The following is a 23,354-nucleotide window of genomic DNA, read 5'->3' on the forward strand; positions in this document are numbered from 1 at the left end:
AGCTCCCAAGAGGATGTGATAATGGAGGTGCAGACAGACAATAAGTACTCTTAATAAACATAGGCAAATATAAGATTTTTTTTCAGAAAGATTAACCCCTTCACAAATTGTATATTAATTACAATATAAACCTATGAGGATGCCACAAGGCTACTCTAACCTAAGCCTCACTGTATTGTATATAAAATCAGAGAGAGAGGAGACAGTCCTGAAGAGCTTATCTGAGGTAGTCTCTTTGTTGCTGGCAAATGTGTCTACAAGGGTCTTGGTGGACTTGCCAGAGAGGGAAGCCCACCAAAAGAGGAGGTACCAAAAGGGGAGGTAGCTCTCCTTCTGTCTCACTGCAATGGAGATCACCGTCCATCGGACGACACCTGATCCTATCCAAGTGCCGTGCAGTGGTTATGGTGGTAACCGCTGATACACTCTTCCCCAGACTAAGAGACCTAGGTTGCTGATCAAACTAAATGAGAAGAGAGGAGCCTTACTTTGGGCTAGTACCTCGAGTGCTGTCTATACCTAATTCGCCTCCATGTCCTGGTGGTGGCACTGGGACCCTTGGACACTGCCTGTGGCAGTAGTGACCGGGTCCCCTGCAGAGGTATATTCTGTAGGAAGCGGGCTGCCGGGATACCGGAGTAGTCCTCTCACAGCTCGCTTCTATCATACTGCCACAGCTCTCAGTTCCAGAGAAAGTTTCTCAGTGCAATAAATGTCTAACAAAAGAAAATAACTTAAATAAATAACATAAAAAGTGGTGGCTGTGTTAGCAGCCCCAGAAAAATGTGCCAACTATTGTAGACACTTAATCTAAACTTATTTTATTGTTGGCCAGTAGAGTTATGGAGTTGGAGTAGCTTGTCTAACTGAATGATTATTTAAAGAGCCAGAGCACTTCACTCTCACACCTATACCCAAAGTCTCCAGTGTCCTACACAGGATGAAGGCGAAATAAGATTAACGCCCCATAATGCCATGCACAAGGGTCAACATTCTATTGCATCAATCTAATATGTTCTGAGCAGCAGTTGAATGACCAATCAAGAGGCAAGTGGTGAGAAGGAGAGCAGTGAGGATAAATGGACGAGAGATGAGGAGAGCAATAAGAGAACCAATGCCTAATGTATGTGATCTATCTCATATTATAGAGTCAGTAAATTATGTATGTGAAGTATCATATTCCATCAGTAACAGTAACTCATGTCTGTGATAAGAGGATTTTTGTACTTTACGTTAAACTGATTTCTCCGATTCTATTTGGGGGACATTGCTACTTTGGGTTATTGAGGGCTTGTCCAGTGAATAGGCACTTAATTTGAAATACATCTAGAATTCAGAAGCTCCACCCTTCATATATCCCCTCTAAAACGGACTATTGACTAACTATTATTGACTAACAAAGTCCCATAGGATAGGATAGAAAGGATCAACCAAACGAGAACAACAATTCTTTTTTGCGCTACCCAGTTAGTGCTGACTGATTTTGTAGAGTAGACCCTGATATTATCTGGAACTGGCTTTCCTGAGGCAATATAAGCTTGCTGAGAAACAGCTCTAATCCATGTGACAATGGTTTGCTTGGTCTCTGGCCAACCTCTCCTCAAACTTTCTGTTATAGGAAGAGAAAGGACCCTATGCAAAGATGAAGTTCTATCCAGATCGATCTTCGAGGCCCTGACCACATCTATCAAACAAAGAGATACATTCTGTCCTAGAGTAGGAATATAATGTCCTGATTCAGGTGGATTTGTTACAGTACCTTAGGCTGAAAAGATGGCTTCTCCTTACCGTGCATAGCGCTACAAGTGATACTGTCTTCAGCATAAGGAATTTTAGCCCAACAGACTCCAATGGTTCAAACATGATGTTGCAAACCCATAAAGACCAAAATTTGGGGTACATATAACGGTTGAAGATGTAACACTCCTCGTAAGAAAGTTTGGACTTCTGGAAACGGAAGCAATTTTTTCTGAAACTAAATTGGCATGGCACAGATATGGACTCTTAAAAAGCTAAGTCTCAAGCCACTGTAATGGTCGTCTTGTGGAGAGGACAAAAGATGCATCAATCTAAAGGAAGAGATATGCAAAAGCCTCTTCTTACATTTTCCACATGCTATAGTAATATTTTGCAGAGACAGGTTTTGTGGCTTTAAAGATGGTCTGGATGACATCCAACAAAGCTAAATCCTGCTGTAGAAAGGAGCCTCCACAATGGCCCTGCTGCCATCTTTAGAATGTTGGCGCACCAAGATCTCTTTGTCCAATCTGGAGCTAACAGAATTACAGGAGCACACTCTATTTTGGCTTTCTTTAGTACTCGGGGTAGCATAGCTATCTGCAGGAAGAGATATCAACCGTTAATTCCAAGAGACTGTCATGGCTTCCACCAGTAATGCCTTCAGATCCCTAGTTAAAAAATATTTACTTTGTGATTCAGCCAATAGGCCATTATATTGACCTCTGGCTGACTCCACCTTTCCATAATCTGAAAGAAGGCTTCTGGATGAAGAAATCCTTCCCAGTAAGTGAGTCAGAAGAAGGGACAAAGAGCCCACTTTGATAAGAAGTTATCTAGGTAGGGGATCACAGTTACCCCTTCTGATCATAACTTTTGTAAACACCTTTGGTGCTGTAGCCAGGCTAAAGGGAAGAGCCCAAACTTGTAAAATTTTTTACTGCCAATCTGAGGAGGCTCAGATGCCACTGCCAGATCAGAACGTGGTTATATGCATCTTCTAGGTCCCTAGAAGCTAAACATTTGTCCTGCTCCATGCCATTTATGACTGACTTTAAAAGACATCTTGAACTTGTCCACCCTACAATCAGTGTTTAGGAATTTCAGGTTCAAGACAGGTCAAAAGGTTGTGTCCAGAAACAGATTGTAGTAAAAAAGCAAACCTTTTCTAGAACTGGTGCAATACCCACTGAGGTGACTAGGAACTGAATGGCCTCCTTGTTCCTGTCCCGGGGTTCTTACAAACTCCGAGCTTAAAATAGCTCCACATGTGACACTGTCATGGGCTCACTGCTGAGGCAGAGAATCAACCTCTAAATTTTTTTTATTTATTTTTTTAAAGAAGGGATTCTCACTTATCTCCTTGAGACACACAGCAAGCCATGTCAGCTCTGCAATGGATTGGGCCAGCAACTTCGCCAAGGAGGGCTCCACAATCTCGGCTGCCTCCCTCCCCAGACATTCTGAGGTCCTCAAGCAGCGCACCAGGCATTTGGTTCTGGTCGGCCGTTTGTCTGCAAGTAAAATTAATGATTTTCCTTTATCAGATTTAGTTCTGGAACTAGTCCCCTTATCTGATATGACATAATAGTGAAATAGAAGGACAGCTGTAGAGCACAGTTTAAAGTGAATGTCAGTCTACAGACACTGACAGGAATAATGAACTGTTGTGTTATCTGGTAGAGAGCGCTTCTACAAAAAACAGACAAGAATGTAATAAACTGTAGTACCTAATACACAGAGGAAAGAGTCACTACAGTGATTTGTACAGCTGGATATGAGCAATCACAGGAACATTTCTCAAGGATATAATCAATCACTCAGAAATGTCACAGAAAATATGGAAATGGTGTAAACTGTAGTGACACACACCAAGCATACTTTATAGGAGGCACATTTTTTTTTTTTTAACTCTTTATTTGTTACAAGAGGAAACAGCATAGAAAAGAGCCAACAACAAGTAAAAACCAACTGTGTTAAGACAACAAGATGTCTCCTCTTATTTTAAAGTTTTATAGTAGGAGGGAGGGGTAGGAAAGGGACAGGAAACAAAACGGGTTAAGGAGGGGGAACAGGGGGGAGGGTTGGGAAGGACAGGCACGTATAATCACCATACCTATTGCAAAGGAGGTTGTAAGCAACATATTTACAGAATAACGACCTATAAAATAAATAAGAAAATAAAAAGTAGACAGCAAGATATATGGATCTCTTACCCATGGCGCACGATGAGCAACCTGGAGGATCTGGAGACAGCCCAGAGTTTATGTACCATTAGAGGACGAGAGAGCCAAAGGGGGTAAACAGCTACGGCTTTCCTGGAGATACCACGGGGGCCCAAACCTTGTCAAAGTTGTAGGATTTATCGTGAAGGTAACTCTCCATGCTTGCGATATGCCAGATGTAGTTCCGTAAGGACTGCATAGAGGGAGGGTTAGGATCTTTCCAGTGTTTAGCTTTTAGGGATTTGGCAGCAGCTAGTATGTGGGATATCAGCGTGTTGGAAGGGGCGCTCTCATCAGGGATAGGGCGAGAGAGAAGGAACGACCAAGGATCCTTAGTGATCTGTTGTTCAGATACGGAATTAATAAGTGCAAGGACCATGTTCCAGTAAGGGATTATACGGGGACAGGTCCACCATATATGTAGCATTGTGCCTCTCTGGCCACATTCCCGCCAACAGCTCGGAGTAGCAGTGGGAAACATTCTAGACAACTTATCTGGGGTGTAGTACCACCTATAGTACAGCTTGTATGCAGTTTCTTTAATAAGTGTGGATATTGAGCTCTTGGTAATCCCCTCTCTGACCTCCTCCCAACAAGACTCATCCGGAGGGGGTCCCAGATCCCTCTCCCATTCATGTTCATGGCGTCCTGGAGTGTCAAAGGATATATCTATTAGCCAGTTATAAATCCTCGACACCATCCCTTTGGTAAGTGGGGAATGCAAACACATGTACTCAAAGGTAGTGAGGGGCCTAAGAGTGTCAGAGGCGGGCAAGGACATAGCAAAGTGTCGGACCTGGAAGTACTCAAAGAGGAGGCACATTTTTATACAGAAATTGTAAAAAACTCCCCAACACATTCCTGTAGAGAGGAGCCTCTGTAAAAGAGCGAGGAGATGAGCTGCCTGTCAGTTCAGACCGGTTTCCTCCGTGAGAACTCTGCAACAGACACTGATCGCACAAGCCCTGTTTTCCATACACGCCTAATCCACAGGTCCAGAGGCACGGTCAGGTGACAGAGCGATGTGAAATCGTTTGCCAACACTAGGTACCCGTTGTAATGACCAGGCTTCTGCTTCAGAAGCCATCCCACGAAGGGAATGGGGTCGGCAGCTGAGTTGCTTATCATTTCTACTCTGACCCTCAATGGTGTAAGTGGCTGGCAAAAGCACAGCTGACACAAAAATAAAGAAAAATAAAGTAAAATAAGAGTCAAATAAAAATTTTCCTGCTGCCATTGGCAACACAGTTTGGATGCACCATACTCCATAAGTAGTTTTAAATATGTTGTCCGTGAAGAAGGAATATAGGTTAGGAGCTTCTGAATTCTGAACGGATTTAAAAATAAGGGCTACTCCTAGACAAGCCATCTATACCCCAAGGTAGCAGTGCAACCCCAAATATGAAAGAAGAGTTACATTATATCACATAGCCTGTACCTCATATATGGGAGACATCATATTATTTATATCATGTTTATTAGTACCGCACATATTTCACATTACGGTACAGTTTCAACGAGTTTGCAATGCTTCGGTGTATAGATCAGACACAATGCCACGGAATTTATAATCTAGGAATGCAATGACCAGCCTATCTATCAATCATTCATTCATTCATACATATACATATATATATATATATATATATATATATATATATATATATATATATATACACATACATACACACACACACATACATACACACACACACACACTCATATGAAGCTTGAACCATAAAAGGTGTTAAGTTATGACATAAAACACAAAACGAGAAGCCCATTGGAGATGTTTTAGGATCAACCCCTGGTCTTAGAACAAAGTCTAAATTTTATCCTGTAGGATACTGAGGTAGCTATATTGAAATGTTTTTTCAGTTGATAAAAAAAAAAAAAAAAAGAAAAAAGACCTTGGCAAATTATGCTCTAATACATCTATGCTGAAGTCCAATCTACACTACAAAAGTGGGAAGCTTTGAAAGCAAGTGATTAATAATAATGAACTAATCATAAAACAAGTAGAGAAGGGAGGTGGAATTATATTAATGGATAGAGATAAATATAACAGGGAAACACTCAGACTCTTGGGAGACATAGATGCATATAAAAAATGAATGAGGATCCAAAGTCAATATTTGTAGTTATACTTGAAGAGCAGTTAAATATAGGCCTCAAGGAAAGTGTGCTAGTTCTAGGGGAGTTTAGATATCTCCTTAATATCCACCTAGATTCTATTAGGGATTATCTATATCACTTTAGGTTGTCAGAGTATGAAGAGGTTTTTTATAAAACAAAATATGTTTAATCTCTGATATGTTATCTCAGATTTTACAGTTTATTGAAAAATTAAGGGCCAGATTCAGTCATTTTTTTTTTTTTAAACCACAGTCATCATCATCATCATCAAAAGTTGACGATCAGAAATATAACGCCCCCCATCTGCCTAGCTCCTTCTCTCAGAAGTTTCTGGTACAGTGGCCGCCATCTTGGATCCCAAATTCATGCACAGACTTGTATAGTTGCGAGACAGAGTTGCTAATCATAAATGTGACATTTATTAATCAATAGTATGCACCCTTACCATTTTGCTCTTGAAATGTTTTGTATAATGGTTATTTTTTAGTTATTGAAAAAAGTACAGTAAACTGTTAATGTATGCAAAAAGATGTATTTGCAAGAAAGAAATAAAACTTACCTCAACTTTATTTTCAATATAATTCCATATGCCAAGAATAATAATCCTCAACACGGTCTGATTAAAAAGAAACATTAAAAGGTATTTTCACTCTCTTAAATGCAACAGTATTTAAGCAAGATCTAGGCCTTATCCACAGGTGAACACAGTTAATTCAATGAGCTATGCTTTTATCAAAACAGTATTTTGGCATAGCTGCTGATGTTTCCTTGTGAGTGCCAACATCTTGGATATTATTTGTCTTGTATACTTTTTCATTTGTACAGTCTTGTTGATGTAGACTGTACCCAAACAATGAGTTCTTGCCATACCTTAAGTAGTCAATATTGAACACTTGGGAGAAGAGGAGCAATGCAATTAATGTTACAAACCACCAGGTTGTCAGCATTTGGTGAGAGACAACCTCCATGTGGGAAAACAATTCTACCATGGTAATCAGGCTAATCAGGAGGAAGACCATAGCTGTACTAAAGAACACAGCTAGGGACATCATTAATTATTAAAGCCATGGACTCAAGATATTGTATATGTACTCATTTTAAATATCATCCTAAGTAGGAGACTGAATGGGTGCCGACCATGTAAAACGTTACGAATATGCATGAATGAAATGATGGCTGATAAGATACTCTTCATGTGCCATTCACAACACAGTCTATGGCATGACAAAAAGTAGACTTAGCATACTTACTATGGCAAAAAGCACTGTGGAAATCAGATCTACTTATTCATTATATAGAACCCAACATCTCTAACTTCTGGTACATCCATGTCCACAACATACAGTCTACCATATAGAGTTACAAGATTATCAATTTGCTACTCTACACTACTATAATGCCACCATATAAGCTCATAACTCAACCATATAGCCCGATAATTGGCACCATATTTTCTCATAATACCAAACTAACCTTTTTATAACACCATACAATGCCATCATTGACACTACAGTTATCTCATCAAGACACCATATAGCTCAAGCATGCCACCATAAGGAGGCAGGATGGAGCCATAGTTTGGGAATCTAGGGGAGAGAAATGAAAACTAAATGAAAAGTATAACAGACTTTTCATAATAGTGAAAACTTTTTAATTACAATATTTCGGAATTAGAACATGAAATAAGGATTTGGTGGAACAAGAGATCCCATAAAGTACTGCTTATTAGCAAAATGCCAACACATAGTATGACTACTGTAAAGCTTATGGATGAAGGGAATTGCTCATTTAATCTGATGAGTTTGCTTATCAGGAAATAAAAATAAAAATAACTAGATATTGAGATTTTGGAGCTCAAAGCAAAATCAGATGTAGATAGCTTTGGTAATACAATTATTGAGACTGGCAAATATCTAGAGTTATTTGAGAACAAAATAATGGACTTTAAAAATAAGCCATTTTAATTATTATGCTAAAGTAAGGATAAGTGAGATTATATATCCAGCACTGAACAACAATTAAAGTCATCCAGAAATAAGCTACTTCTGCTATAACCTGACTCTGCACTTCTTCTCCAACTGTAGTGGACATTGCAACTATATTTCTTTTATTTCCCTCAGTCACTTGTTTTTACTATTAAATCCCAATGTTTAGCTAATTGCTTTTCTTACACTCCTTAAATGAAATTATCTTTAAGAGTACATCATCCTTCACCCCATCCTGTAACATACACCTTTGTCCACATTCCTCTTCTTTACTCCCCTCACCTGTTTAACACTCATGAACTTTTTCCTATTTATAGTCACTAATTGTAAGAGCCTCATCCTGTCGCCAAAAGGTCACACATCTTACAATTATCTTTCCTATCTTTGGCTCTCTCTACTTCTATTAGTTGGTGATACATCACCTAATCCAGTTCCCCCACACTTCTCCAATACACATACATCAGAACACTATTGAAATCTATCAAACCTCAAACACATCACCTGTCTCCCAGTTTTTCCAAAGTCCTTGAAATGTGCCCTATAGAATGCAAGTTCTGTTTGTAACAAAATTAAGTACATGCTATTTGGATTTTGAATCCATTCTCTATACGTGTTGCTGTGACCTATCGACCCCCCCAGGCCATACAATTTCTTTAACATTTCTCTGCATGGCTTCCTCACTTCTTATCTTCTGACATCCCCACCATCACCATGGGTGATTTCAACATCCCAAATGCTAATCCACATTCCAATTCTGCTTCCAAACTACTCTATCTAACCTCCTCCCTCGGCCTCTCCCAGTGGGTTGAATTAAGATGGGCACTGCCTTGACCTTGTTTACTCTTGTGAAGATACCGGGTTTATCTGGCCCAATGCTACCCCCATCACGCTGGCTGGCCACCCACGGGTGCCTTCCTATGCCAGGGAAGTCTACCCAGTACCTTCTAGGATTCGTATAGTCACTCAGGCAAATGCAATTAGAAAAATACAACAGTATATTTATTGTCATACAAACAATACTAGATTATGTACACACAGTAAATAAATGCCAGGCAGGTTTACCACATCATCTGTCCCTTACCCCACTAACTTAAGGAGTTATAGTCCCCTGGCTGTCCAGACTTCATGACTCATGGATCTCTCTCAGCTGCATATATAGACTCTAGTAGAGAACGACAACTAAATCTTGCACTCTTCATGAATGAAATTCCAGAATGAACACCCCCTCCCCCCTGGAGTGTCTCCTTATATCGCGGGTGCAATTTCCACAGTCTTTCCCCTCCCTGGGCAAACACCTGGGTCTATTCTTCTTAACCATTGGTCAGTGCTGGAATAGTGTTGGACAGGGGAGTGAAGATGAGCTGTCCTTCCACAGAACCTCCCCTGTTAGATGGCCTGCCTGGACTAGCCTGGTGAGAACAATGGACACTAATTAGTTTTCCCACTCTAGCACCTTGCAACCAGATCCCTACCCATAATCTCCCTGGCTTCACTTTAAAGACAATGAATAACCTTACTGCAATTCATCAATATACAATATACATATTTACACTGAGCTACAATGTCCCCTTAGCCACATGTAATTAGACAATGCAGTTGTAGTCTGGTGAGCTGGGAAACAAGAGCAAGGCCTATAAAAAGTACTTGCTATAATCCACATTATGTGAGAAACAAGAAACAGAATGGTTACAGGGTTATCACACTCGTTTCGTCACAACTCTCGATTTTGCTCAGTTTCTGATTTCCTTAACACTCATTTTCCCCTCTCGGATCATCTTCTTATCAGCTACATGATCACCCCCTGTACTTTAACCTCTCTGCTGTCAGACTCTTCTAAGTCTCCTCATACCCACAAAAATCTTAACTATTAATTTTCAACAGTTTTCCACCTCTCTCCAAACTCTAATTCTCCTCCCCTGATATGGCAATACTTCATTTTCACCAAACCCTAGCAACAGCCGAAGTGGCTCCAGCGAATATTCATATTCCGCATCGACTTCAATGTCAGCCATGGCACACTAAAGTAACACTAAATTTTTAAAGACTTTCTCATAAAGCAGAACACCACTGGCATAAATGTCAAACCTCTAATGATTTCCTGACATATACAACTATCTACCACTCCTATGAAATTGCTCTGGGCACTACAATACAAGCATATTCCAATATCTCATCTCTGCTCAGGCTTCTAACCCCAAATGCCTTTTTAACACATTTAAATCTCTTCTCAACCCTCTGTCTATCACTGCCCAGGATCTTGCTTTCTACTCCTAGGACAAGATTGATAAGATCAGATTTTAAATCGCATAATCTTCCTCAAAAAGCAATCAGCTTAATTCCATCACAGCACCCTCTGACACACTCTCATTTGATCCCACAAATGAAGACGAAATATCTACTTTTATCTTCCTACTTTACCTCCTGTCTTTTTGATCCTATTCCCTCACAAATCAGCAGATCCCTGTGTCCTGTGCTCATTCCACTTCTAAATAAAATCTGTAATCTCTCGCGCTCTGCTGGTAACTTTCCAACATTATTCAAGCACACAGTGATTACTCCTATTCTGAAAAAAAACCCCAACAAATTACTGTCCAATCTCTGAGCTCCCATGCCTGTCCAAAATTTTTGAAAGAATTGCCTACACTTACATCACACGCTTTCTATCTGCAAACAACCTATTGGATCCACTTCAGTCAGGCTTTCGTTCTCAACAGTCCACAGAAACTGCAATGACTAATGTTGTTAATGATTTTATCAGTGTTAAAACTAAATGCCATTACTCTCTTCTAATTCTCCTGGATCGCTCTACTGCATTTGACATTGTTGGCCACTGTCTTCTCATACAAACACTACAATCCCTAGGTCTTCTTGACACATATTCTGGTCTCATCCCATCTATCTAATCGCTCTTTCAGTGTTAATTTCTCTGGATCCACCTCTGCTCCGCTTCCCTTATCAGTTGGAGTACCACAAGGCTCAGTACTAGGTCCTATGCTGTTCTCTATCTATACCGTATCTTGAAAAACTAATAAGCTCCTTTGGATTGCATTATCATCTCTATGCGTGTGATCATCTAAAAAGTGTGTCTTTTCACCGTTGAAATATCTCCAGCACTGTCTGGGGGATGCATCTATTGGCACAGTTATAGCTTTAGTCACTACTGAAGGCAATATAGACTTGCAAATATATACTGGAGAAACATATGCTTGTCAAGGAAGAATATTCTGCAGGTTGGCTAGAAGACAATCATCTAAACACCCCCAGCATATCAATGACTGTCTTGCAAAACCATGCATGTTCTTGAGTGCCAAACCCCTTTACTTACAAATTAGAAAAGAGAAGGAAAAATAAATTCTTTATGTAAAAATCAAAAGTCAGGACACTAAGAATTATTAAAGCGTCTTACCTCCACAAAGAACATGGACAGAATGGAAATGCTGATCCAATGGATGATCCCTGAACACTGTGATGCATTTGAGACTAAAAGTAAAAGGAGTAAGCTATAATAAATGCAATATATAATATATGCTGTAGAAAAATTAGGTTAACTGTAATTAATAATTGTCTGAGCAGGTATTACAGACTAACACAATAGATAAGCTGCTGAAAATAGCGCCCTTTACGTCCAGCCACCCTGCCATAAAGAGTGCCCTTTACGTCCAGCCACCCTGCCATAAAGAGTGCCCTTTACGTCCAGCCACCCTGCCATAAAGAGCGCCCTGCCATAAAGAGCGTCAGCAATAAGGAGCTTACAGTATGTCCAGCCATTCTGCAATAACAAATGTACATCCAGCACGCTGCAATAAAAAGTGCATGTCCAGACATTCTAAAATAAAAAGGGCACACTCAGACACTGTATTAAAGAGCATACATGCAGCATCTCTGCGATAAAAAGCATATAACCAACTTCTAGTTGTACTATAAAAAACAGGATACATTCATATTTAGTTAGATCAGAGTTACATGAATGTATTTCAGAAAGATTAATTTTATCTATATATACTATTAGAGAGACTACCCATCTCTAGCTAATTGGTTTGTAACTCACACTGGAGCAGTTTTGTGTCTATCAGCAGTTCCACGATCATTAGAATTACCACTAGTATTACACAGGCCACGAGAAAGCAATTCACACCAGCACTGAGCAGAAAAACGTGCCACACGGTGGCCCTTCTACCACAGCATGGCTTCAGCCAGGACGACCTACAGAGACAAATCAACAAATCCAATGTAAATTTTTAACATTTTTCAGCATATCTTGGGAACATCTTTTTTTTTTTAGCACTCCCTATAGTTCCAGCAGTCCCACTCCAAGGGGTAAATGTATCAAGCTGTGAGTTTCCGTCGGGTTTGAAAAGTGGAGATGTTGTTTATAGCAACCAATCAAATTCTAGCTATAATTTTGTAGACTGTATTAAATAAATGATAACTAGAATCTGATTTGTTGCTATAGGCAATATCTCCACTTTTCAAACCCGCTGGAAACTTGCAGCTTGATACATTTACCCCCAAGACTTAACAGAGCACAACACAGGTTAGACACATAGCATCTGGGAAATCCTGTAGTGATAAGGGCTCCCAATAGTAGTCCTACCCAGGGAAACCTTAGACTAGTCATGGGAAGAAGCCCTAGTTTTAAAAACACCAGTGGAAACAGATGACTTCTAAATAGTCCTGGCTGGGAATTTCAGTTCCTGGTTCCTTCCCCTGGGAAGGTAGGTCAGCTCTAGATGGATACCTTTTGCATTTTGCAGCTCTTTGGCTGCATTTATTGCTGATGGAGGTCAGCTCTAGTTGTCACAGTGGCCTACAGCACAAAAACCAATATAAAAAAAACATATTTAAATGTACAAATAAAACAGCCCTGGGGGTAAATGTATGAATCTCCGGATTCTTCCTCTCCGGTGTGTTCAGCCTCTTCAGCGCATAAATTTAAAGCGGCGCTGCATTGTAAAGGGAAACTTCCCTTTACAATGCAGCGCCGATTTAAATTTAAGCGCTGAAGAGGCTGAACACGCCGGAGAGGAAGAATCCGGAGATTCATACATTTACCCCCTGATGTGTGTTATTCTCATAACATATTTTAGTTTTTTTTATTAGTTTTCCAAGCTCTTGGGCTTATAGTGTAACTATTGTGTTACACTATATCAACAGGGGAGCCATCTATGGCTAGTCAACTAACTGTTTAGAGTGCAACTCTCATTATACACTGCATGACTCCATCAGAGAAGTTAGGGACCATATTAAGCCTTTCCTCAAAAAGTTTTGATTTTTTTTATACGATAGCCCCAATATTTTTAGGCTAATGGACTTCTTGTGAAGTCCAACAGAAAAAAGGTTGGACATCACAAGAAATGATCAATGTGGCTGTATCCACCTTCCTTCACACAGAAATGGGAAGAAATAACAATGTACATATTTATTTACATGGATGACACAGTGGGTCTTGTGTATGTTATTTTAAATGCAGAAATGATGTATGGTGTCCACTCACAGTTATTGAAGTGTCTGTTTCTGTAGGTGAATCTCTGTGACACAGGATAAGACTTGTTAATTGAGCATCTGGTCTAAGCTCAGATAGGCATTATTTTAACAACCACATTGTTTTGTTGAAAGGACTGGACAATAAACCACAGAGAGACTTCCTGTGCATGTTAGGACTAGTTGTGGAAGCTGTCCCAATGATGAACCAAACTTTTGTAGGCATATGCAGTGAATTGTGAATCACAGAATATGCTAGAGTGAATTACAGTTTTGGACTGCCCATTGTTCCCTGTGGTAAGAGCTACATCTTTAGGTCAACCTTTAATATAAATAATGCTGTGTAGAAGGCTTTCCTTGTTTACAAGAGGAGAGGTCTGTCCCCATGACTATCCAGGGGAGAAATAAGCTACACATAGGAGTATATTCAAGTGGGCCAATGGAAAATGATTTAATGCTTGATTGGTTGGCTCAGTGCAGTCTACACCATCTCGCAGATTGGCCACCCTGCTCACAACACCAACTAGGATTTAAGTGCTTACATAAACTTATGTCTGGGGTGGAAACTGCTTTTGGATCTATATAAAGAACACATGTTGTTATATTTGAGTATTTTTCTGTGTATCATCACTACCTTTTCGTTGTTTCTCAACCTCGGCCAAGATCACCCCTCCCATAATGAACCATGGTCCTCTTTAGCTGGCAGAAAATAAAGTTGGAGACGTAAGTGCCCATGGACTAGTGACCCATGGATGCTGAAAAACACTGGGGAGTGGTGAACCCCACTGTAAGTACAGCAATATGCAGTGGTCTCACGTTTTTACTGCACTTCTCTTCCTTAGCCCATTGGCTGACCAAGAATATTAGTTCACGGCACTAATTTACTTACTAATATACTGCACTGTTTTTGTCACTTTATAGTTTTGTATTTTTTTTTACTTGGATTAGGGGGGGTGTGGTTATCCCCATGATCTAGTGGAGATGGTGTGGCCCTGGGGCTCCAAACTCTGCGAGACTTCTGATGTCGAAAGATAGGAGGGGGGAGAGGAGCAAAATGTTTCAGTCTATGGGTGAAGCATCAGCAGATCCCAGGGTAAAGTGCCCCCTTTAGCTTTGCCTCCTAAAGGATTTTATGGTTCCAGGGGGTTGGGGATTAATGGCCCCTCCGTTTTTGAGGAGAACCAGAAGTACCGCACCTTTTTTGTGTTTTTAGCATTTTTTGGCTTACTGGATTTTTGGAGAGCACGGTTCCCTTTTAGTGATGTGTAACAGTTTCTTAAGAGCTACTGTTAAGCAATAAACACTACTCTTCTTAAAGATCCTCCTCAATCCTTTTAAGACACCTCTTATTGGTTGAAATCATGTTGATCTACAGATAAGAGGTACTTCTCTTATCCATTCATCAGGTGTCCTGTGGTGAACCCATGTCATGGGCAGTTGCGCTGCACACAACAGCTTGCCTCTGTCCTGTTGCACCCCTGCTGTTGCCCAAGCAGCCAGGATGTTACTTCTTCTCTGAGCGTCCCAGTTGCCTGGGCAACAACCAGGACGCTCTCTTAACTCTGCTGCCGCCCCCGACCAGCTGTCAAACAGCCGGGCACGCACTGTACTAAATTTAATTAGTTTCAGCCCCTGAGGCCGAGCGGTCCAGGTGTGACCATGCAATCTTATTGGGCAGTATTAATATTTAAGGCAAGGAGGGCTTAGCCTCCCTGCCGGTTATAGCTTCAGTGCCCCTGCTTGCTTATCGGCTATAGCTTGTCTCTGAGACTCTGCTACTTTAGACTGCCTTCTGTTTTGACCTCGGACTGATTACTGGAATCTATTTGTTCGCTAGCTGCTCTGACCTCTGCCTGATTACTGGTTACTGCTTGTGCGCTTATTGCCTTGGACCTCGGCTTATCCCTGGACTATCCCAGACACAGTCCTGTCACCAGGTATCCTCCTACTCAATGTACTACAGTTGCCAAACATACTACTTAACGTTAAGACCTGGGGGCATCCAAGTACCTGTGAGCAAGACTCACTCTACGGGAAAGGTGGCTGCTACAGGCGAAGACCTCTACCGCCTGTTCTAGGAGTTTATGTTTGGGACGCTATCATAATAACCCAGCATCAACACTCTCCCTGCTACCACAATCCTAAGTAAGTGGCGCTGTGGACTAGTAGCGATATTCTTGTGGATTATTTCTGAACCAGAAAGATAATAGAAAGCCTGGGGATGAACATGGCTGATTCAACCTCTAGAACAGTGGGTACATTAACATGCAGAATGTTACAAAAACAAGCTGAAAATAAATGGCAGACAGTGGTAAATGTGACTGCAGTTGGAGGTATAGGTAATGTGCTAAAGCACACTGATGCTTGTAAGGAGAAGGTTGTCATCTGGGTATTTGATACTGGGACAACTAGCAGAGGAAGTTATCATCAGGGAGGAGATTTAGAGATGGTGTCAAAAGAGGGTGAGCTGGTGATGTGACAGAATGAGTTACTGCTGGGAGGTGGGTGGTAAAAACAGAGGCCAGGGCAAACGAGGCACAATGCATTCTTTTCCTTATTTGGAGCATTCCCATGTAGTAAAATTAGACTTATTATAACACATGTACATTCTCCTCTATCACTGCTGCTTTTGACACCTATTAACCGCAATTGTAATTGATGATTCTTGAATGAACAATGCAATGTTATCCCTGGGAGAAAGCAACTAATTTATGTCATTAGCATGTAACTATTTCCAGTGTTCTTTATATGATATTAATGTGAATGATAGAAAACCTCAGCAAGAATCTACTAAAACACCCATCTTAGAAGTCACCTCATTTAATAGTTTCTGAGTTTCAAAATCCCAATTTGACAAACTTTAGTTTAGAGTTTATTAGCTTTTGATTTGACAAACTGCCATTTTCAAGTTTAAGATGGTCTAGAAGGATACCAATGTCATGCGCTTTCCCCAAAATAGTGCAAATTTAGAAACTTGTGCTTTTACAAATTGAGCCCTATGTCCATTGATAGCAATTATTTAACTTCTTTATTCCTACTTTTGCAATTTGGAAATGGCATAAGCAGTTCAATGTTTCCCTTATATGGTCTTCTCGAATTACATAAACATGCTTTTAAGCAGCAATCCCATTTAAAAATTTGGGTTTTGTTTTTTTCTAAACATAAATCACTATGGCAGGCTATAAGAAGAATGCTGGTATTTACTATTTCCCCCTATTTTCTTCCAAGTGTGGCTATTAAATATTTATGATTCTGGACTACCATGGCAACCACAGTCACATGGCACATGATGCAGTGAGGCTTTGGAACTCCATTTAGCTCTGTCTGCACTGTGACATCCTCCTTCTCCCCACTCTGCCATCACATGACACACAGAGAGCTGTGAGTGTTTGTGTAGCAGACTGAAGGTATCCGACAGTATTTTTGTTTGCGAAAAAAAGGCTTTAGACAAGATGATGATTTGTAGAAGGATAGCTAAGAAAAAATACAGATGATCAAATACATGCTTAAAACTTACTTAACTTGCTATTTAAAGAAGAAAAATAAAATTATATGAGGGACTGCTGCTTTAATAAAAAGTTGCTCTTGCTTCCTTGTCACATGATAGGGATGCAGCTGGTATTGTGCACAGCCTAATGAAAAGAGAAGTCTGCAAATGTATAGAAACAGATTAATACATTGTTTCCCTTTCCTGTTAAATAAAAAAGTAAAAAATAAAGGTGGGAGCTTGATACAGGCCTAGGTTTACCTCCTAAGGTAAAACTGTTTAGCTATACGTCATATTGGAAGAGGAGCTAACTTTCTTATACATTGTGTCTAACCTCTAAATGCATCATTGTCACCTGTGTCTACCAATAAGGTAAATAACAAAGGAAATAAACTTTCAGCTAAACTGACCCAAAACCTACTATTGTTCACTTAAACAGACAAATTAATCCGGATTTAGAAGAAATTCTGTAATACATACTGTGGACTAGCCATGGCGATATCCACAAAGACACCACATTCATATTTCAGATACTATTTCATCCTGATATTAGAGAAAACGTATCCATGGATTCCATCTGTAAGATAAAGGAAAAATCCAGTTACTACAGCGTTCTAGTTACCTGAAGGGCAATCTTGTGACTCTGAAAAGTATTATGGCTATTTCTCCAAGCATTACATTTCATGGTAAAACACATTAAAAATGTATAAAATGGCACGCTTTTGTCCTATAGGGTGCATGTTACTATGAATTTGGGAGCCAAATAGTCACTTCTGAAAACAATTAGAGGAGTTTATTCATACATATCTACAGATCAGACCCAAAAAGAGGAAATATTTGGAAGGAAAGAGCAACAAAGGATTTGGGTCAAAAAGAGCGACTGTCCCTGCAAAAGTAGGGCAGCTGGGAAACATGCTTAACTTCTACCTTCACAATGTGAAAGTGAACAATGAAACAACTAACCACTAAATACAACAAAGACATTGTGCAATTGTGTGTGTCATTGAACCTACTGCAAAGCCATTACAGTAATAGCCTAAGTGATTAGTAAACAGTACCTGGATCTGCTACTTTGCACAGATCTCACTAATAGGAATGACGGGACATTCAGCAGAGAATTCTCATTACATTACTGCTATCAGTTGGATCCCTAGATAAGAACAATATTGGGAATAAATACAGCACAAGTTTATCAACTTGAAAAGGTGTAAATATTTATGTAGAACTATAACTTTTGTTTTAAAATATATTATTTTAGAATTAGATGGTGCATTTTGCTTTGGAATAAAAGAAAGGAATCTCATTTCTTAACATTTTTCCTTTAAAAAACTGTAGTAGATCAAAGTGCTTTGTTTCTCCATGAAGAAATTATACATTGGGTGTTGTTTTTAGAGAACAAGAGCTTGGTTTACTAGAAAATGATTTTCCCCAAAGAATTGCCTACAGAGCTTTAATAAGGCAGATTGCTCCAATTTGAGCTGCCAAATCAAAGGGAAAAAGTGCTACCACTAAAACAGTATAACAATTAACTGACAATATCATCTCAAATTTATATAGAAAAATCTATGATACAAGGTTACACTCGGGTAGACAATTTAATCCATGCAGATACTGTATTATTCGACTACAGCTTTTAAGGAATTGTAAGCAAACACTTGTAAAAATACAATTTCCAATCATGTCATTATATGGGAACATCTTGCACTTCTGTGGACAAAAGTGACCACACTGAAACAGTGCATCTGTCAAAGTATTAGATGTTTTGTTTCATCAAATGAAAAAACACTGAGAGCAACATATCAACCAAAAAAACCAATTCAATGTATAAATGAGATGTTTAACATATGACTATGCAGGTCAACCACTAAGTTTGTGTCTCACGAGACTTCCTCTCAATGTGCATTTCTGTCACTCAATTTTGTCATATTGCCCCTTCTTCACCACTGCTTACAAATATGTTATTTCTCTTTCTTTTCCAGTACTGTCAAGTAGCTGGTAAAAATAGATATTTTTACCAGATATACATGTCCAGCTTTGTCATTCTGTTCGAAAGATATTGCGCCCTTTGTTCATCCTATGTCACACAGCCATACCATAATGCTTGTACAACAATATATCCAAATCACCTACAAGTATATTAGCTGTGCACAAGCTGTGTTATGCGATTATTATTATTTATTTATAAGGCGCCACAAGGTTTCCGCAGCGCCGAACACAGTACAAACAATGGACAGTATGCGATCCACAGGGCTATGGTTACAAGATGGGCTCTGTGCAAATGATAAGCCAGGACCCCAATATTCAGCATGTTTAAGAAAAACAAAACATCCAAATCCTTTAATTGATGCATTCAAAATAACATATCAAAAGAAATTGGGAGCTTATTACTAGATGTTCTAACTGTGGAGCGTTGATTGAATTGACACAATGAAATATATGCCCTGCTGAAAAATCAACCCTGACAAAATGCATTTTAAAAAGCCCAGCATTAAAAATAAATAACTGTTAACATCCAGACTAACTTCCTCTTCCATACATTCCCAGAGACATCAGAGCTCAATATTTCATCCAGGAGATATGTGTCTTCCTATGTTTAGTACTTTCTGAAGGAATTAACCTATGCTTAATTAATGTAAAAGGTTTGCTTTACATCAATTGATTCAGTCTAGGTTAATCCAATAAAAGAGAAAAACCAAGTCAGACAAAAGTCTGATTATATGGGTCGGATTGATGTTTATGCTGATCTACCTACACAAACCCACAATAATGTGATTTCTCTCTCAAACTGTTTCATATTTATTGTTGTTAACGTATGGTCATTCAGATGCCCTTAATCTCCCAGGCCACGTTCTCTCTCCCTCTATATAGCAATTACGCCTAAACAGTACTTCGGATATCCCACACCAAATCACTGCCCCAGCACCCCTCCTCTACTAGAGCCCCACAACATTGCCTTTCGCTTGTCATTCTCCCCCCACAATATAACGGACCCGCTCCTCCTCCACTTTCTCTCCAAATGTCTCCTTGGAAACCACGACTCCGCCACAGAGCTTCTACTGAGTACACACCATATGATCAGCTTTCCCGACCAATGAGAGGATGCGCAGGGTATCACGTGTCCTACGTATACCAAGGTGACATGCCAGCGTGCCGCTTAGTTCACCTCAGGTCATTGTATAGTGGACCTTATGATATATGTGCAGGTGCCGCCATCTTGGATGTGGGCTATAGTGTACAATTAGTTGAGATCATCTGCCGACTGCCGGTTGTCATTCCGTCATATGACAGTGGACGAGAGCGCGCGAGAGATGGTCGTTAGCGGCATCTGCTTCAAAACGATCAATCTGTTTATGGGATCCGGGGTGATCTATCAGTACATACTAATATAGATAGGAAACACAAGAACATTATTAAGCTTCTGTCTGTACCGACGGGGCAATTTCATGTGTAGCATTCTTGCCAACTGTCTCTACTGTCCAGAATCATGCAGAGGCTTAAAAGATGTGTCTCTGGAAATGTTTGTTCTTGTAACTCATTCATTTTCAATATTGATCAAATGCACAATTCCTTTTGAATGAAGTTCTCATTAATTGTCACATTATTTGGCCATTACATGTTAAAAAAAGGAATATATGTGGGGTTTTTTTAGTCATTTTTGCTAGAGCATACATGAAAACAGAAAATAAGAATCACACACATGACCCCAAAACAGGGGAGGGCTGGCAAATTTCAGTCCTGGGGGCAAGACCCGACTCAGCAGCCAATTTTAATGGAAAAAAATGCAGGTGACCCAGACCAAGGTAGTCCATTATGGGACCAGCAGTGGGGGCAGATGCCCACCAGCCCAGCCTGCCCCTGCCCAAAAATAAGGGATGTACAATGACATTTTATAGCTTCAAATTTGAAATGGTTAGAGCAGTGGTTTTCAACCATTTTTCGGTCATGGCACCCCGAAGACATATATCTGATTCTGCGGCATCCCTAGTCAAGTTTCCATTAGAACCACTTCTCAAGAGTACTAAAAACATACAAGTGCTTGAAACACACATACAAAATATAAAATATACAAGCCTGCTAGTGTGTACTTGCACAAGCATTATAGATCACAATAAAATAAACAGAAATTAACTTGTCTCCTGTAACTATTTAGTGAGATATTTGGAGCTCAGTGTGATTGGCAGATCCTTTTGGTAGTAGGTGAAATATTGGACAGACATACCCTAATTTCTTCCTCGACCAATTGTAGCTTTTCCCTCTTGTTAGTTTTTATGTTTGTGAGCACAGAAAAATCCAGATCTGAATAACTGTTCAAATAGAGACAACTTTTTTGTCATCTAATCACATCACTTTTACTGTAAATGGGAGCTGTTATTTCTTTTTCACTCATATTTCCATCTTTGTCTTCCTTTTCATCCTCACCACAGTCATCTTCATGTTTTCTCTTTCTCCATCATCCATTCTGGGGGACACTGCTACCTTGGGGTTGTCTGAGGGCGTTGGAGTTGTCACTTAAACAGTTAACAACTAAACTTGCTGCTGACTCCTCTCAGCAAACCCACAAACTTCAGTTATGTCTAAGGGCCCAAGGAGTTGGGCTGCGTTTGGGAATGCTTAGCAGTACCTGCTGTTTAGTGTTAGATTTTATTATTTTTTTATTAGTTTTCAAATGAGTGTAGGTGAGGTTTTAATGTTATTAACATTTTTTTCCTCATAGATATGTATAATGGAACAAAGTTCCGTTCCTTTAAGAAGCAAAAAGGTTTTAAAAAAGAAACTACACGATTTATGTGGTATTTAGTGAGCGGTGGCAGCGCTAAGCGCCTGTCATCACTCTGTCCCGGCGGGTCCGACACTGCCATAAGGCAGAGAGTGTTGCACTCTGTCTGAGGACCGGACAGGTTGGGAGATACCAAGTCCCCCGCTGAGGCGGAGGGGGGGGGGGGGGGCTTGAATCTCTATAGCCGCAGGAGGTGTTGTGGATGCGGAAGGAGTCCCGAGTGAGCAATAGGAGAGGTACAATATATGCTCACAGGACTGAACTGTCCGAGGTTTTATTTATGACAAAGAAGACAGTCGGAGGTACTTTAAGACTGCCGGCAGCTCAGTGGAAGATCCCGAGGAGGGAGATCTTCCCGCCCTTTTCTACCTGACAGGACTGGGCAGCGACTCGTTTAGACACAGTCTGCTTGTCAGGGCTCTGCTGACTTCTCCCCTCAGGATCCTCTTCAGAGTCCTCTGTTGTTAAAAATGCTAAGTACCCCATAGGGGATATATATATATATATATATATATATATATATATATATATATACATATACATGTTTTTATATATATGTAGTATAGTCTCTCTCTCTCTATATATATATATATGTATATTTTTTGAGTTCACAACCTGTTCCCCTATTCCCACCCTTACCCTATTGAAATAAGGGCTGGTAACCTATTTTTTTTAGCGTGCACAAGTTAAATATATTTGCTAAAAGCTATTTTTTTTCTAAAGTAAAAAAAAAAGAAAGCACAGGAAATTTATATTTAATTTGTGAGGGGAATTATATATATAAAATGTCTGACAAAGGAAAGAATGTTAGCGTTAAATATTTTTCTTGTTCTAAATGTTCTGCTAAACTACCAGTAGGTCAAGTGGACAAAGGGGCTGTGTGTGCAAAGTGTGATTCGGGAGCACAGGGCGGGCAGACCCGGGGTGGCCCTTCCCCCATAGTGGAGGAACCGGTATGGATTTCCTCTTTGGCGCAATCTGTTTCTATGCTCATCCAGCTTATCAATAGGCAGAGACAAATTCCACTGTAATTGGAGTGGATTCTGCTTCTGCAAATTCTAGCGAAATAATTAAGACTGGGACCTCAGGCGATTTGATGCATGACTTGTCTCAGTTACAGCCCTCTACATCTCAATCTGAACCCACATGGTCATACACCTTGGGGAAGCGTTTGGACAGATTGAATAGTTTCTTAGTCTCTTCTACATGTTTAGCTCCCAGAGCAAAGCGCCCTCGCCATTCTCATCCTTTGTTACTTTCTGACGGTTCATCTGGAGAGGAAGGCGAGGTAGGAAAGGATTCAGATTCTGTACAATTAGGTGACTGGGATGAAAATTCCAGAAACCAGGGGATTCAGGATTTGGTGTTAGCGGTGCGTCAGTCCCTTGATCGCATGGAAGAGGATTTAGTTCATCCCGTCCAGGGTTTATTTAGCTCAGTAGACCTAAAACTATCTGCTTTCCTACTTCCCCTGAACTTACGGAAATTGCTGAATCTGCCTGGAAACATCCAGATAAGAAGTTTTC

At 40.1% G+C, this 23,354-nt stretch overlaps 1 protein-coding gene across 4 annotated transcripts in view; it reads right to left on the reverse strand.

Moving 5' to 3' along the window:
• TMEM266 (transmembrane protein 266) overlaps positions 1 to 20,178 on the reverse strand; it is a 38,726-nt gene extending 18,548 nt beyond the window's left edge. The window contains exons 1-5 of one of the 4 annotated variants that reach the window (XM_075208432.1): positions 20,120 to 20,178; positions 17,532 to 17,628; positions 12,132 to 12,286; positions 11,490 to 11,563; positions 6,658 to 6,714 (exon numbers count right to left, since the gene is read on the reverse strand). In XM_075208432.1, coding sequence (XP_075064533.1) covers positions 6,658 to 6,714; positions 11,490 to 11,563; positions 12,132 to 12,286; positions 17,532 to 17,545 — 300 coding nt within the window. In that variant the 5' untranslated portion in view covers positions 17,546 to 17,628; positions 20,120 to 20,178. Of the gene's footprint in view, positions 1 to 6,657; positions 6,715 to 11,489; positions 11,564 to 11,836; positions 11,910 to 12,131; positions 12,287 to 17,531; positions 17,629 to 20,041 lie in introns of those variants that run through there. The other 3 variants (XM_075208431.1, XM_075208433.1, XM_075208434.1) reach the window with 3 other exon arrangements.
• Between the last annotated feature and the right edge of the window lie 3,176 nt (positions 20,179 to 23,354).

The sequence above is a fragment of the Mixophyes fleayi genome, chromosome 4 (assembly GCF_038048845.1).
Source record: "Mixophyes fleayi isolate aMixFle1 chromosome 4, aMixFle1.hap1, whole genome shotgun sequence".
NCBI lineage: Eukaryota > Metazoa > Chordata > Amphibia > Anura > Limnodynastidae > Mixophyes > Mixophyes fleayi.